Here is a 17,118-nt window from a genome sequence, read left to right as displayed (position 1 = left end):
AGAATCCCTGTGCCAGACTAACTCGTGCTTTGTGGGTGGGGGGGAGAGAGGAACGGGGTCGGGTCAGTTCCACTGCCTGCAGGCCGATTCATTCCTCCCCCCTGCTCCCCTTGCTGCGTCTCTGGCCAGCCCCACTTCCCCCAGCCCGCTCCCTGGCAGCCAGTTCTCCCCCGCTTCTCTTCCCAGTCTCCCTTGGCCAGCCCCGCTGCCTGCGTCCAGCCCTCCTTCCAGCGGCCACTTCTCCCACCCCGCCCACATCTTCCCCGGCCAGCTCCCTGCCCGCAACCTCGCACCCCCTGGCAGTCCTGCTTCCACCAGCCCCCCAATCTCCCCAGCCTGCCCTGATTCCCCTGTCCAGTTCTGCTTCCGGTTGCCAGCTCTCCCCTCCTCCTCACCCCAGAATCCCCTGGCACCTGCACCTTCCCTTAGCCCTGCACCCTCCTGGTGCCTCCTTTTCCCCTCTTTTTCCCTAATACCCACCCCCTCACTAGTCTCTGCCCCATTCCCCTCCTACCCGTCTGTGCCCTCACACACAATTTGTTCCATCCTGACTTTCCTCATGCCCACCCCTTCTTTCAAGCCTTCTCCCAGAACCTCCCCCTCCAGCCCCCAGTGCCCTTCCCTTCACCTCTCCTCTCCCAGCATCACCTTGTCCCCCCTTCCCCTAACACCTCCCCTCCTGCCCTTTCCCTCATGGTCTGCACTTGGCCCCCTGGCATTTGTCTCTCTCTCCCGCACCCCTGTCCCTTGGTGCCTTCCCCCTCTCCTTTCCTCGCCGCCGCCACCGCACGAGCCGGTTCCCACCTTCTCCTTCCACGCTGCAGGGCCGGGGGCCGCGCTCAGGCCCCGGAGGCCGAACCCGGAGCCAGCCAGGCCCCGCCACATGCCTCCCGCAGGTTTCGAAACCCCAGGCCGATACGTCACGTCACACCCGGGTGTCCTCCCTGCCCATGTGCAACGCCACGCATGGGCGGCAGGCGGCAAGGAGGAGCTGCGTGCGGCAGAGATGTCCGAGGCCGAGGGGGCGGGGTGGGAGGACGCGCGGGGGCGGGGCCTGCTCCAGGCAGAGCCGGGGAGAGACCCAGCTCCACACAGCGCTGGAGCAGGGCCCGGCTCGTCACTCGCCGGCACTTCCGGGTGCAGGGGCGTGGGGCCCGATTCGACCAAATGGGTCGAATCGGCCTTAGGGCCAGCAGCCACTAGGCACACTGAGGCCCAGCATTTTTTTTCCGCGGCCCGGTACCGGGCCACGGACCATAGTTTGGGAAACGCTGCCCTAAGACATGAGAGGAAGCAAACTGCCCCAGAACTGCCAATAGCCAGACAGTAAGAGCACTTACTTGGAAGGTGAGACCCTGCTTCTACTCCCTGCTCTGCCTGATTCAGAGCACAGCCCTACCCCTCAGGTCACAGTGTCCCTTGCTCACAATCCTGCAGGAGGAGCTGTTCTAGCTGGTGTAAATAATTACATATTCCTGGGGCTAGAGAGAAACTGGCTCCACCTTGAGCAATTCACTGTTTTGGAGTGGCTTGTTCTCCATCCTGGCCCTGAGGAAAACATGGTTGCCTGCCTCTCACAACTGTTGTTCTTCTAAATGTGTTACCCATGTCCAGGGCTCGACAAATGCGCTTATCTACTCGCCCATAGTGAGTAGATTTCAGCCGGTCACCCCGTTCATCGGCGGTCCGCGCATGTGCGGTGCGGGGCTGGCAGGTGGCTTTCTCTGCGATCGTCGAGCTCTGTTCAGGTCTATTCCAAGTACGGGTGTGTATGCGGCCTGCATGGCTGTCAGAAGGTTTTCCCCTAGCGGTACCCATCGGGTCAGCTGTGGAGCCCTCTTGAGTTGCACCTTCATGGTGGTGTGTCCATGCCAACCTATGGCCTGCTCACTTCCTTCTTGGTGGAGCATTCCAGCTGAGGGGTAGGTGGGTGACTGCTGGAATGGACACGAACAAGTTATAAGAAGCAGGTAACCATTTTTCTTCTTTGCGTGTTTGCTCGGATTGATGCCAAGTAGGTGATTCCCAAGCAGTTCCTAGGAGGAGGGGTCAGAGTTCACTGAGCCACAGGCTGGGGCACTGCTCTGTCAAACGCAGCTTTGTCTCTAGCCTCTTGAGTAAACGTGTAGCACCACATGGAGGTAGGGCTCACGGACCCACCTCGCTGCCCCTGCAGATGTCTTGAATGGGGACCTGTGCTAGGAGCGCTGCTGAGGAAGACTGCGCTCTTCTGGAGTATGCTGTTAGTGCTGGGGTGGGTGTGCTAGGCCAGTGTTTCTCAACCAGTGGTACAAGTACCCGTAGGGGTTCTTGAGAGAAGTCGGGGGGGGGGGGGGGGATCAACACAACAAAAATTTGGAGAAAACTGAATTTTTGTTTTAAGTTTTTCAGCGCTTTATTATTTTTGTACTTTTTACACCCAAAAATGTCATCGCCCACCCAGCTACAATGAAGTTGTTTAAATAAATGTGTTGCAGTAGTAGAAAAAAATTGTGTGTCTGAAAACTGTAGGTACTGGGGGTACTTACAATTTTTTTTTTTTTTTGAAAAAGGGGTATTTCATAAAAAAAGGTTGAGAAACACTGTGCTAGGTCACAGCCATGATCCACGAAGAGACCCCCTCGAGGTGACACCGGAAGTCCCTGCATCCACCCAGTAACTGCAATGAAGAACTGTGTTATTTTCGAAACAGCTTTGTCCCCTCAGAGTAAAAAGCTAATGCTCGTCTGGCATCCAGGGAGGGAAGCATTCATTTCTGGTTACTAGCATGCAGCTCAGGGAAGAACACTGGGAGACATTTCATGTAGAATTGAAAAACTCTCTTTGGGAGGAAAGCAGGTGTGGCCGCAACTGTACCTTGTCCTTACAAAAATCGGTATAAGGGGGCTTGGATGTCAAGGCCTTAAGATCAGATTCCCTCCTTGTTGAGGTTATAGCCACCAGGAATGGCACTTTCCAGGAAAGACAGAGGAGACTGCATGCTGCTAGGGTTCAAAAGGAAGGCCCACAAACTTAGAGAGCACCAGACTGAGATCCCATGGGGGGACTGGCTGTCTTACTTGGGTACAATCTATCTAGCCACTTGAGGAAGCAGCCAACCCCGGGGTTAGCAAAAACTGACCAGCTGGCAGAACCAGGATGGAAAGCTGTGAGAGCAGCCAGTTGCACTGTTATGGAACAAACTGCCAGGCTTTGCTAGTTGAAGTGCAGTAAATAGTACAGAATAGAGGGACTCAATGACTGTAATGGTGGGTCTCCTTTTGCAGTGACCAGGTAAGTGGCTCTAGTGGATGGTTTTCTGCTGCTAAGGGAAATCTCCCTAATAAAGTCTGAGTATGTGAACTCCATAGGGTTTAGCCATGGAGTTTCCATGCCGTGAGATGGAGAGACTTGACTAGGAAGCTGGAGATGGTCGAGGTCCTGCGTGATGAAGTCCAGGCAGTGTTATCGATGTGTCCACCAACAGGCCTAGAAGTGTAGTGAACCAGTGTTGACATGGCTGTGCCACTGCTATCAAGATCATTGATGCTCCCTTTCCTTGGACTTTCAGTAGAACCTTATAACTGGAGGAGTGAGTATAACCAGTTTGTCAGGGTGGTCTCAGTTTGGCCTGTATACTGAGTCTAGTCAAACTGGAAGTGCTCATAGCCATAGCCTGGCCTGCTGTACTACATACGGTCATAGAGCCGAGCAGCTTCAGGCAATTTTGCGCCATAATAGTGGGGAATTGCCTGAGCTCCTTTATGGTGGCACCCCTGGTGAGAAAGGAAGGAACACCCTGTCCTGACCAGAGTCTAGGAGAGCTCTGACAAATTCTGCCCTTTAAGCAAGGGGTAGAGCTGGTTTGCCATGTACAGTATCAGGCTGTGCCTGTTAAACATCACCTGAATTAGGCTCCCATGATCCTTTACTTGGGCCCTGGACTGACCCTTGATTAGCCAGTCACCTAGGTATGGGAATACTTGAACCCGCCATTTCCAAAGGAAGGTGGCTACGACTTACATGCACTTCATGAACACCTGAGGGACTGCCAAGGGGCTGAAGGGGGGAACCGTAAACTGATAATGGGTGTTATAGACCATTAAGTGGAGGAACCACCTGTGGACAGGCTTATGGACACGTGAAAGTATGTGTCCTTCAAGCTGAGGGTGACATGTCAGTATTTCAAATCCAGGTAGGGGATACTGGCAGCCAGGAAAACCAAACAGAACTTCAACTTCTTTGAGAATGTGTTGGGATATTGCAGGTCTAAAATAGGTCTGAGCCCATCCTTGGGCTTCAGGGTTAGGAAAAACCAGGAAAAGAACCCCTTTCCCATGTATTCTGGAGTGTTTGCACTTCCTGTATGAAACACTGCTTGTGAGAAGGGTCTCTGAAGACGAATAGGAAAAGTGGCTGGGAAGGCAGGAGCGAACAGAATCAGAGAGACTACCTCAATTCTACTGTGCTCAGGATACTCCTTAGAAAATGTGCTGCTGCGCGTGTACACGAGCAATGCATATTTTTAATTTTTGGTGCAGCAAAAAGTTTCTGCTGAAAAGTTGCTACAGTTCTGCCTTTTGCTCATCAGAGGGTGATGTGGTGCAAGAACAGCAGGCAGCCTCTCCAAGTCAGCTAGGAAAGAGAAAAAGAGCTCAAGCCTGTGCCTTGCCTCTCAGGCCTGGGCAGGAGACGGGTTATGAGGAGATAAACAGTGTGGGCTGCTGTTGGGAGGGGAGGGGAGGGGAGGCAGAGAGGGGCTCATAAGGGCTTGTGGAGAACAGACTGGGGCAAGGGCTAAATGGGAGTGGAAGTGCAGAGCCATATGATGATGGGGAAGGAGGTTCAGGGCCACATGGGCAGAGGGGGAGCAGAGCTACAGGAGGAAAGGGCATGATGGGGGGGGCACAGATACATTGGGACAAAGGGAGGGAGTGCAGGGTCACACGGGGATGGGGTGGCTGAGTGCACGTGAATGGACACATGGCTAGGGAGTGCAAGGACACATGGGGATGGAGGAAGTGGATGTCAAAATGGCATTTGTGGAACACATGGCCACGGGGGCATAAGGACACAACAAGGGCAGAGACGCATGGGGATAGTGGCAGCTGTGCCAGATTGATCCTTGACTGGGCTAGGGGTCAACCAGAGTCTGCAATGGAGAAGCTAATAGTTCTCCTCACCCCCCAAAAAAACGGTTTTATACTTTTCCCACCCATACTTCACAATCCTTCCAGCTCAGACCTTGGCTCCTTCCCAGCAATTCCTTCCTTCCCTCCTGCTCAGATCCTCTGCTATCCCTGACTTTCCCAAGCATTAGCTCTGGTTCTGAGAGATGCAGGAAATACAGTTCTGTAGTTGAAATGAATTACTACTCAGAATTCTGCATTAATATGCCTAGCGAGGAATCTATTTATAAAAAAAAAAATCCTGAATCTTTTTTGTTGCCTATATTGTTACAGACTTCCTTGCTAACAAGTATTTTGAAATAAATGACTCAACATAATTGAAACTAGTATGATTATATTGTATTATTTTGACAAATAAAAATGTGAAGAATTTGAAAATATTGTGCATAGAATTTTTAATTTTTTTGGTGCAGATTTGCCAGGGAGTATCAAGATCCATTAGTCTGAGGTGCTTTGTGCTCAGGCATGGCAAAAATGGGATAGGCAATTCACAGAGGAAGAGGAAGCATCTGGGATTTGTACTGTTGTGTCATCCTCAGGCACACGCTCAAAAGTTGGCCTGGGGGCTGAAGCTGCCTTGCTGAGCCATAGCTCTGGAGGAGGACTGGGAGCATCACAGGCTACGTCTACACTATAAAGAAAAGTCGGAAAAAGATACACAAATTTCAAACTCGTAATTTGTGTATCTTTTTCCACTTTTCTTTCGAAAGAGGCTTTTCCAAAATTTGGCCCATCTACATGGTGCCAAATTTCAGATAAAATTCCTCTTTTGAGCCATCCCTTCTTCCTCATAGAATGAAGATTACAAGGATGGCAAAAGAACGCGTCGGCTTTTTCGGAAATTGTTCAGAAAAAGTGGACATGTTCCTTGGAGACAGCACTGCTTTTCTGGATACCTCTGGAATCCTGGGAAAACTTTGCAGTCTAGACATAGCCTCAGTCTATTATACCTGCCTCGCTTCCTTCTATAGTCCTATCTGTGGGGAGCAGGACAGAAGTGAGGGGTAGGCTGTGGCTGGTGAGTGAAACTCCATGAGTTGCCCATGAGTCTTTAAGCTTGTGAAACTTAGAGTCTTTTTCCATCAAGAAAAGCCCTGAGCCATCAAAAGGCACGTCCTGCATTGTCTGTTGAATTTTGTGTGGGCGTTCGAATGCCTGATGCTCTTTCTCATAGTTATGGTTAGAATCATAGGATCACAGGGTTGGAAGAGGCCTCAGGTCATCAAGTCCAACCCCTTGCCTAAAGCAGGACCAACCCAACTAAATCATCCCAGCCAGGGCTTTGTCAAACCAGGACTTAAAAACCTCTAGCGATGGAGATTCCACCACTTCCCTAGGTAACCCATTCCAGTGCTTTACCACCTTCCTAGGGAAATAGTTTTTCCTAATATCCAAGCTAGACCTCCTCCACTTGAGACCATTGCAATTTGAGACCATTGCTTCCTCCTTCTGCTGTCACTACTGAGAAAAGCCTTCCTCCATCCTCTCTGGAACCTCCCTTCAGGTAGTTGAAGGCTGCTATCAAATTTCCCCTTACTCATCTGCAGACTAAATAAAACCAAATCCCTCAGCCACTCCTTGTAGTTCAGTCAAAACTGATCTGTTCACACAAAAAGTTTCAATGAACTGGCATTTTCTGACCAAAAAAATCATTTAATTGAAAACTGCCAACCATCTGTGGCATTAAAAATCTATTCAACCTGCTCTAGGGATAGCAAATGAACACTGAAACTCTAGGCACACGGGTTATGGCCCACAGAACTGCCTTAATGCGTGCTGTGGTTTTATTGAAGTGGAATACCCAACAATTACCAAACAAGTAAAAAAGAGCTGCTGCAGAGGGGACATCATGCAGATGAAAGTTTAACTGGGGGGGGAGGGGGAGGCCTCTATGTTAGAGCTGATCAGGAATTTGAGGGAAATGATGTTTTTTGCCCAGAAAATGGTAGTTCATCAGAACAGAAACTTTTTGGTTTCTAGAACCTACTAGCCTCTATTTTCCCTCAGGTCCAAGACTAGAACTAAAGAGTTCTTACTCCAAATAATAAAAAGGCATGTCCTGATATTGCTTTGTGACTGAAGGAAAGGAACTGTCAGTGAGATTAAAATGGATTCTTTGGATATTCTGTGAATTACTTAAGCAGAACACACAATCTTTGCTGTCTCACTTTTCCTTTCTTGGATTCCTATTCTAGGATCCCTCTTGTGTACAGAAGCCTCAACCGCATGCACTCTTTTTTCCATTCAAATAGCATAGAAACACATTGACTAATTATTGATTATAATGGGATGGAACAGCACCAGTATACTTAAATAGTTAAGCCAGTCTCAACATTCACAGCCAATTTTTCTAAGAGCTCTGAAACCCAGAATCTGACTTGGATTGCTGTACCTCAGAGGGAGCTAGGATAACACCTAAATAATCCAAATTTTGAGGTCGTATAAACGACGATTCATGAGGTAAAGCCCTCTTAATAAAATTGTTACATCAAAATTTAATGGTTCTCCTAACTTTCCTGCGCACATGTGCGGTTAACATGGCTTCTGATATGTCGATGCTTGTGCTTCCCAAACTATCATCACCTTCTTGGGTTTGGTCTCAGCTACTGTTCCAGAGCCCACTACCTCTGTGGAAAGGAAATGTTTAAAAAATATTCAAGGTAAAAATTGGATCTACAATGTGACTTGAGATCCTAAGAATCCTGCCCATGGCCAGCTCTGCTCCTCTGCTTGCCCTGTAACAGAACAAGGGGCTTGGAGGAGAAAGGCTGGGAGGCAGAACTCAGGAGAACAGCTCCCAGTGAACTCTCTTGTGCTATCTGAGGTGCTGCGTTTGCACCTGGACTCAAAACAAGCTTCTAGGACATGCTGCTTCTCTCCGGCCCTGCATGAAGGCAGGGAGAAAGGAGACTTGGCCCTAAAGAGGCCTCAGGAGCTGAGGCACCAGCCAGCACTATGCAGAGGAGCATAGCTACTAACTCCACTTCTCTTAAATCTGGGGTTGCCAGGTGTCCGGTATTGATCCAGACAGTCCATTATTTTTGGCTCCTGTCCGGTAAAAAAAATCCAAAAATACTGGGCACCTAAAATGTCCGGTACTTTCTGATTCTTTCCCAGCCACGAGGCAAAAATCTGGGGCTGTCCAGCTCAATACGGAGGCAGCCTGGAAACCCTAGTGCTTACCAGGGAGCTGTCTGGCCCAGCGCAGGGAGGAAAGATGGCAGGTGGCCGCTGGCTGCCTGTTTTTAATTTTTTTTTTTTTGCTCAAACTTTTCCCTGGCATGTTTTTGTTGGATATCTTTTCTGAAACCATCTGGCAACCCTACCTAAATCAGTCACACCCACTTTCTCTGAAATGGCTTTCCAACAATGACTAGGCCAGAGTGACCATATTTCCCAAAGGGAAAATAGCTTTCTGTGTGGGGCTATCCCAAGCCCTCTCCTCCACTCCTGGAATATGGTTAGCCCTGTCCTTCCCCACACCTGAGATCCGAACTGTCAGGCTGCGTGGTACCCTTGCATAACTTTCTGCCCATTCTGTCACAACAAGCTATGCAATGCCAGGCAGTCGGGCATTAGAAGCAGCTGCCAAAGAATATGTTTTTCTCCATAACCCACAAAGTGCATTGTGGGCAGTAATTGGTGTTGTCTGGAAAACAACAATTCTGTTTTGCAAACACCTGCAAGGTTATGACGTTTGTTTTTATTCCAATGCCGAAGGAAAATGAGGCCTTTTGAAATTGACTCGTCAGTGTTTTTTCTCAGAATAAAAGAACTCAAAATAACCAGTAGCTGAGCCGTCTTCTCAGTTGTGAGAGAACCCCAGCAAAAGCCTCTGAACTGAATCAGCCTGTGCAGGGACTTGGCTCTCAGGATCCTACCCATCAGGCTATAAAGTCAGTCTTTGTTTCTGACTCCATGAATATTTATACAACCTGGAGCAGCTCCAAGAAGAGAGATTGGTAGCGAATTAATCCCGCATTCTAGACTTTTAGTTGGATTGTATAAAGCAAATGGCCAGGGCATAGGCACTGACTTCAAGGGTGCTCTGGGGTTGGAGCACCCACAGGGAAAAAGTGGTGGCCGCTTAGCAGCAGCCACCCTGCCCCTTTTGCCTCTCTCTGCTCCATGCCACTGGCCAGCTGATAGCCCCACTTACCAACTCCTCCCTCGCCCTCCCAGAGTGCTGCCAACAGCTGATTCATGGTGTTCAGGAAGTTCTGGGAAGGAGGGGGAGGAGCAAGAATGCTGTGTGCCTGGGGGAAGTAGTGGAATGGGGGCAGAGTGAGGATGGAGCAGAGTCACTAAAAGGACAGGTGGAGATTTGGGAGAAGGGGTAAACTAGGAGTGGGGCCTGGAGTGGGGAGTGGTTGGTGGGGATCAAGCACCCTCATCTATTGGGTAAGATGGTGTCTATGGGCCAGAGGTCACCTTGGAGCTCACAGTTGAGGTCAGAGTTTTCATTAGGGTTGCCCTATGGTTTAACCAAAAATACCAAACACCCCCGCCTCCAAAAAAAAAGGGGGAAACAAAAGTTGTTGAGCAATAAATAAATAAATAAAAAGGACCCCGACAATTATTAGGCAAAAACAAATAAAAAAACAAAAAACTAGCTTTTGCCACTAGAGGGCACCGCTGCCCCACGCTTCACAGGGAAGCCAGAGATCCTGGGAGTGGGTGGGACCCGGGCAGAGAGATGCCAGAGCGCGTAGGCAGTGCTCTCAGGGCCCTGTCCCACAGAGCATCCCCCCAGCGTCTGCAGTTCTGTCTCTAGAGCAGCCCGGCCGGCCCGCAGACGCTCTGGGGGCGGGGGGGTCTCTGCTGGCGGGTGGATACAGTGATGCGCCTTTCCCCAGCTCCGCAGACACAGACACGAGACCAACTCTTTGAAAGAGTAAATAAGAATAAAGTGGCAGCTTCTGCAGCCTGGCCCTGGGGGCGACTCTCCTAAGAGACACAAGAGCCTGCAACGCAGCGCTGTGCCTAGCCCCGCTCCACCCCACATCTCCTGCCCTCCAGCTGCCGCTGGATCCTGAAGCCAGAGTCCTCTGCCCCAGCATGCTAAGGGGTGGTCTCGGTGTGGGGGAGCCCCGTGAACCCCACATTAGCTGGTCTGTGCCTGTGCAGGCGCTGGGCATCGGGGGCTGTTCCGTTCCTGCCCCCAGCACCCAGTCCTAGAGCAATGTGTTAGGCCATAGAAAATTGGGCCTAGGGTAGTTATGCTAAGACAGACTGAGAAGAGTCCAGCAAAGGGTTCTGGATAGTCCCTGAACAAAATTTGAAACATGAGTTGAGCAAGGGCATAAGATAAGCGAACAGCTGCATTTTTGTACTTGCTGAGCTGAACAGCTTGCTTAAGAAACTGATAAGAAAACTCCCTGTCTCCTCATTGCCTGGTACTTGCTTTCTGTCTTAATAAGAAAGTTGCTAATGTATCAAGGCCACCTTGTATAGTTGGCAAGGTATGCACCCATGCTAGAAGTTTCTAACTAACAAAGAGGGGTGGGTTGCTTAAGTGAATAGTCTATAACGCGACGGAACTGTTTATATAACCCCACTTGTTATAGAAATCGGAAGCTGGTTCCTGGTAGAGACGGGCTGCTCTCTATTGTCGTGTGCACTCTTCAATAAAAAGCTTTGTGATTAGACCTTGCTGGTGTTGCCTGTCTCTTTGCGGTCAGACAACGAACTGAAGCCGTCTGGGTTCGAGTCCCCGACAAATGCACCGGAGCAGCCGGGCACCGGGGGCCCACACAGCTGCCTTGGTGCGGATACAGGGCGACTGAGCCACGCGGTTGCCCCCAACCAGAAGGGAGCCAGCGTGCAAGCTGAGCAGCATCAGGCTGGCAGAGCAGTCTACACGGGCCACTCCTTGGGGTGGGGGCTCCACATGAAGGCATCACCCCCCATTACTCCCACTGGCCCCAGTTCCTGGCCAATAGGAGCTGCAGAGCTGACAGAGCACAGAGCTGAGCTCAGGGAGGGACATGTCACTGCTTCTGAAAAGCCAGCTAGGGAGCCTGCCAGCATCGCCAACACCCTCCCTTCTCCCCAGCGGCACTCCCTGTACCATCTGACCAGGGACTCATAGCACTCACCAGACAGCACCTGTTGACCCCCCCTATGCCTCTGTGGCTCCCCTGAGCCTCTCCCTTAAGTACTTGTGGTGCTATAGCCACCATGATGCTCACCAATGATTGTGTCTGCCCAGTGTGCTCGCAAGGAAGTGCACCAGTCTTTGGACTTCAGAGTCATGAAAATATCACTGTCAAACCGACAGATGTTCTCAACCAGAATATCCCCCCACATCTGAGCACACACCTGGAAAGGGAAAATGTGGGTCTGCCAGGTGCCCCTATCCCTTGTTCTTCCTCAGTCCTTCTATCACTCAGCCCCATCTTCCCACTTTCTTGTCACCCCCTATTCCTATCTCTGAGGGTATGTCTACACTAGATGTCAGAGGCCCTGGAGAGCTTAAATTCAAGAGTCCAAGATGGAGTTTAGCATATAGTTTACAAGTTCATGAGCCTTTCTAAGTAGATTTGCAGAGAGTCACAAGTTGATGAATCTAGAGTTTGAGACATTTTCTCAAAGCCCCCCTCTCAGCACAGAGCTCTACTTTCCTACCATTTGTTTTGTAACTCTTGCACAGAACAAGGGTTTTGGAGAAAGAACAGAGCAGAAGATGGGAACTTGGTCAAAACATACACACAGGATGTAGGTGCGCAGCTATTTAGGCAAAGAATCCTCCCCAACCCCTTGGTCACTCCACACAACAGAGCAAGAGGCACATAGCTTGGTGAATTGAGGGGGGGGGGGGAAATCCAGAATTCCTACTTTCTCCCTCTACCAGTTCTGTTCCCTCCACACCCCCGGACTTCCTTAGGTTAAGGTGCATGCCAGTAGCTAACCAAGGTGACAGCCTGCCAAGTCTGGACCAGTGACAAGAATACAAACCCCTGATACAAGCACTGATGCCATGCTTGTGGTGTAGGAAAAAGGATCACCAACCTTTCCAGTTGCATTCCTATGAAGCTGAGAGCTGTCTCGTCATGAGCAAGGGACAGCCCACCACTGTCTGTAGGGAGGCTCAAGGTCAAGTGACCACCATAAACTAGTTTAAGCTTTAGCAGGTAATGGGAAACTCTGTGGCTACGTATAGAATGGCATGATTTTCCGGAAATGCTTTTAATGGAAAAGGTTTTCCGTTAAAAGCATTTTCAGAGAAGAGCATCTAGATTGGCCACGGACACTCTTCCGCAAAAGCACTTTTTGCGGAAAAGCGTCCGTGGCCAATCTAGACGCACTTTTGCGCAAAAAAGCCCCGATCTCCATTTTTGCGATCGGGGATTTTTTGTGTAAAACAAATCTCAGCTGTTTACACTGGCCCTTTTGCGCAAAAGTTTTGCAAAAAAGGGACTTTTGCCTCAACAGGAGCAGCATAATATTTCCGCAAAAAGCACTCATTTTACACAGTAGGAAGAATTTCCGCAAAAGCACTGACAAGTGTAGACAGCTGGCAAGTTTTTCCAGAAAAGCGGCTGATTTTCCCGAAAAACTGGCCAATCTAGACACAGCCTGTGAGAACAGAAGCCAGACTGCCTTCTGGCGTGAAGCACTACTCTAATGAATTTCACATGGGAGCCCTCCTTCCTCTCTGGCTCATCACAGCCAAGGAACTGCTCGGAGAAGCTCACAGTGCTGGAGTGCTTTCCCCGGGAGGTATCAAGTAACTGCTGTGATAAAATTGACATCTAATCTACACCTCACTCAAACTGTGGATCTAAATAACCACCCACAAAAACAGAAGAAAGAGTAATGTTTTCCCTTTCCCTCACAATTAAGCTGGCCCTCTTTGGGGCTGCAGGTTTCACCCCTTCATGACCTAAGTCCAAGAAAGTTATTTCAGAATCACACACAGAAGACAAACACAACCAAGAGAAAGAACAGACGGTGAAGCAGCCATGTGGAGGGGAAGCATGGGCTAGGAAGGAGACAGGAAGAAGGGAAGGTGGACTGCAGACTGAGGGACAATGTTCAAGTATAAAAGTAAACTGGAGACAGAAGGCAGCAGAAGGAAAAGAAAAAGGAGAGAACAAGAGGGCAAGTTACACCAAGTTCCCTGCAGTAAGCAACTGAGACCTCCAAACCCCTAGGACTGCCCAACCCTTCTGTTCCCGTCTCTGTCATACTTTGGGAAGGCCTCCTCTGTCATAGTAGAGTGAAGAACCATTTCTTCACACCCTTCAAGTACAAAGAGCTCTCTTATGGGTCCTTTAGATGCTATTTGGGATATACCATTTCCCTGTGGAGTTTCCCAGAGACTACCTGCCAAATGCCTAGTGAAGGATGGAGTTTCCCCCTTCACCACCAGAGAAATGCTACCATTTGAACAAGCAGACTACTCCCAGACCTTAAGGCACTTAACCAAAAGGGAAGGGGCATCATTTACCAAGAGTCTGGGGCTCCCTTGGACCTCTAAGATTGAGATTCCATATGGTACTTACGTACAATGGCCATCACAATGGCACAGATCACTCCAAGCATGATCATCATCTGCGGAGAAAGATTGTGAAGGGTTAATACTCTCGGAAGGAGTTGAGATGCCTTGGGAGACCCCACCTTATAACACATCTGCACTCTAAGAGACCAAACAGCTCAGAATTCCAGTCTTTGCAGCAGGCCATGCAGTACGGAAAGTAGCTTTTTCCAGCCCCCAGAGTCATGAACCTGCTTCCACAGCCAAGAGATGAATGTTCAGCTTGAATCAGGAATCCCCTGAAGCAGGGGCATCAGCAAGTCCTAATTAGCAGCACTGCAAATTTTCATCAAATCTGAGGTGTGGTGCTGCCCATCTCTAGCCCCCCTCCATCCCCCCATCAATCCCCAAGGTCACTAATGCTCAGCAGTAAGGAAGGAGTGGGGATCCAGTGGAAGGATGCACTCTTCCACCCCTCGGGGAGGGTATGCAAAGATTAAGGTAACTCTCTTTCCTGTGCACCTTACCTTCCAAAAGAGGGCTTGAGGCAGCTTCATGCTGAAACCACAGCCCTAACTGTACGAAGTACAACTGTCTTATAAACCCCAGCTTCACTTGGATGCAGCCACAGACTATCCACACCTGCTGACATGGGAGGGAAAGGCACAACCTTGGAAGAAACTGGACACCCCCATCCCCAAAGCAGCAGTGCCTCAGAGAACCTCCCAGCTGTTTCACCATACTTGACTTGCAGGCTCAGCTCTTACACAGCGGTGGGGGGAGGGAGGGAGGGAGGGAGGGAGAGAGGGGGAAAGCACTCCATCATGTGACTGGCATGTGATCATGCATGTACCACCTCCCCATGTGTGGCCTACAGATGCAGCCCAGGGAGACATGAACAACTTCAGATCTGGCCTCACTGGAGGGTAATGAGGCTCACCTTACAGTTTTTCCACCAGTACTTCCTCTTTAGCCGTCCTGCACTAGTTTTAAACACTGAGGCATCAGTCTCTAGTGCATCTGCCTTGCTATCCATCTCTGTCAGTCTGATGTCTCGATCCAGCACTTTGTCCACATTCACACGCATTATGCTCACCACCTGCAAAAGAAAAAAAAAGATGTTATACAAGCGTAGCCCTCTTACTTAAAGGGCCTCTGACCTTCTGGGAGAATCCTGTGTGCTGCAGACTACAACTCCCATGAGCCTTTGAGGAAAGAGGGGGAAGTAGGGCTTGTCCGGGCATGTTCTAGAGTGGGCTCTCCATTTTGAGACAGAGGAGCCAGGCTGCTGTGGAGGAGCCTTATCCAGTTGCAGCTAAAGCCTGGGACTGAGAGCCTCCAGGGCTTGGACCTAGCAGGCTGCTTCAGAGGCTGCTGATTGTTCTAGAGGGGAGAGAGTCTGGCTGTGCCTGTGGCAGAGAAGGACTACAGAAACTGGCACACAGGAGGAGGCTGTAAGTAAACAGGTTCTTTAGGAAAATGCTGCCTGGGACAGACCTCAGAGATATAGACTCTGGGTCCAAAGAGAGGCAGAGTGTCCAGCCCAGTGAACCAGAGCTGCTGACATTTGGTGGAGCCTGCTCCAGTAGCAGAGGGAGTTTGCAGCTGGCTGCTCAGCTTGGACCAACACACACAAAACCTGCTCAGTGCTGCCTCCACTCCAGCTGCAAACCTTCAAGCATGCCTACCCAAGCATCTGGGACTCTGACTCCAGAAGAGTGCACACTCTGGGGTGGGATAAATGGTGACAGTACAAATGCTAGATAGCTAAGTTCCTTTGATTTCTGTGTGCTTTTAAAATTGATTTTATTCACATTTAATCTGTTAAACCCCATGTCTTTACATTGTAAAGTAAAGGTGTGAATTCTAATGTAATCAATTAGATGTATATATTTATAGTTGTTGTCCTGGAGTTAGATCCAGACTATTGCTGGAATATTTTTATTCCTGAAGGCTCCCAAGACACTCCATTAAGTGTGTACAGGGCCAGCCAGGTGGAGGCACCACCACTGTATATTCTTTACGAGCAAGGAACTGCAGCAAGGGGGTGGATAGGGAATCCCCAACTAACCACCACCACTGGAGTACTCAGGATCTCCTTTTATGTTAAAAATCAGCAGGCACCTAGGCATACCTGTGAGTGTGACCTGCTCCCAAATAACCTAGGGAGGAAAAAGAGACTAAGCCCAGCAGACACTGACTTACCTCTTCCATCTGGGCCTGGGACTGCTGCAGCCAAAGATTACTAGTCACATTAGGGAGAGGCCCAGAGGGACCGCCATCAAGAGCCCCCTGTTCTGGTGCCTGAGAAGTAGGTTGTTGAGCTGGATCACACCTGATGAAACAAAGAGACATATCCAACAGAGAACACAGAATAATACAGATCCATTTATGAACCTCAGATTTAAGAGAAAAGCAGAATTCAGGAGCCAAGTCCTAAACTGAAAAGCCCAGAGAAAGTTCAAGAACTGATACAGGATCTCGAACCGGGAGAGGGTATGTAGTGAGGTCCCATGAGGGGAAGGGTGGTTGTGGTGGCGGCAATTGTGGGTCCAGCACTATTCAATATTTTCATTAATTTAGGTAATGGCACTAAAGTTGTGCTTAGGAGCTGGGAGGGGTTGTGACGTGAGCAATTTTGATGATCGGTTTAAGGACAGGTTTAGAATTGAGAATTACCTTAAATTAGAAAGCCAGAAATGGATACAGTAGATTACACTTCGTACACAACTCCAAATGCACAGGTATGAGGTGGGGAATAACTGGCTAGAAGTAGGACTGCTGAAAAGATTCTAGGAGTTTTAATTACAAATTGAAAAGTAAACATGTCGAGCTGCAAAATATTCTGTGCTATATTAACAAGAGCATTATATGTAAGACATAGGCGATAACTGTCCCTCTCTGCTCAGCACTTAGCTGGAATCCTGGGTCCAATTCTGGATGCAAGAGGTGGACAAACTAAAGAATCCAAAAGGACAACACAAAAGGTGACATTTAGAAGACTGAACTTATATGGAAAGCAAAAAAAATAAGAAAAAAGTTTAATTTTGATAGAAGAATGAAGGGGATCCGGATTACTGTCCTCAACATACTGGAAGACTTATCAATTGTTCTCAAGGTTCACTGAAGATCAGAAAAGTAGTAATGGGCTTCCTCTGATGCAAGGGAGATTTAGATTAGTTATCAAGAATTTTTTTTCTAATTATAAGTGTAGTTAAACTCCAGAATAGGCTTTCAGTGGAGGATGTGGAGACCCCCAGCACTGGAGGAGGTTGTTTTTTTTTTTGTTTTGTTTTTTTTAAGGTGGTGTTATTGTTTGTTTGTCGCAGCTCCCGTGTAGGGGGCTAAACTTGACCTTGAGATCCCTTCCTGCCCTCCACTGCTAGCATTCTATGGCAGACAGGTACCTACTGCCGTACAACAAATAAAGGCCAACTTGAAAGAAACTGAAGCTAGGGCAGGAAATTGAGT

General features: G+C 49.2%; 1 protein-coding gene across 4 annotated transcripts; it reads right to left on the bottom strand.

Moving 5' to 3' along the window:
* Window positions 1-337: 337 nt before the first annotated feature.
* Window positions 338-16,562, bottom strand: VAMP1 (vesicle associated membrane protein 1). Of its 4 annotated transcripts, XM_075904274.1 has the most exons (5): window positions 15,853-16,562; window positions 14,588-14,746; window positions 14,175-14,289; window positions 13,676-13,724; window positions 4,538-4,614 (listed from the first exon to the last, which is right to left on the bottom strand). In XM_075904274.1, exons 1-5 carry the CDS (start codon window positions 16,000-16,002, stop codon window positions 4,611-4,613), a joined length of 477 nt encoding a protein of 158 aa, XP_075760389.1. In that variant the 5' UTR covers window positions 16,003-16,562; the 3' UTR covers window positions 4,538-4,610. The 4 variants fall into 4 exon arrangements, with proteins under 4 accessions (XP_075760388.1, XP_075760406.1, XP_075760397.1 ...); XM_075904273.1 differs by lacking the exons at window positions 4,538-4,614; window positions 14,175-14,289 and adding an exon at window positions 338-2,659; XM_075904291.1 differs by lacking the exon at window positions 14,175-14,289 and having other exon boundaries at window positions 2,537-11,489.
* Between the last annotated feature and the right edge of the window lie 556 nt (window positions 16,563-17,118).

This window comes from Pelodiscus sinensis, chromosome 1 (genome assembly GCF_049634645.1).
Source record: "Pelodiscus sinensis isolate JC-2024 chromosome 1, ASM4963464v1, whole genome shotgun sequence".
Lineage (NCBI taxonomy): Eukaryota > Metazoa > Chordata > Testudines > Trionychidae > Pelodiscus > Pelodiscus sinensis.
The sequence above is the reverse complement of the archived record's forward strand: the minus strand, read 5'-3'. Positions and strand labels throughout refer to the sequence as shown.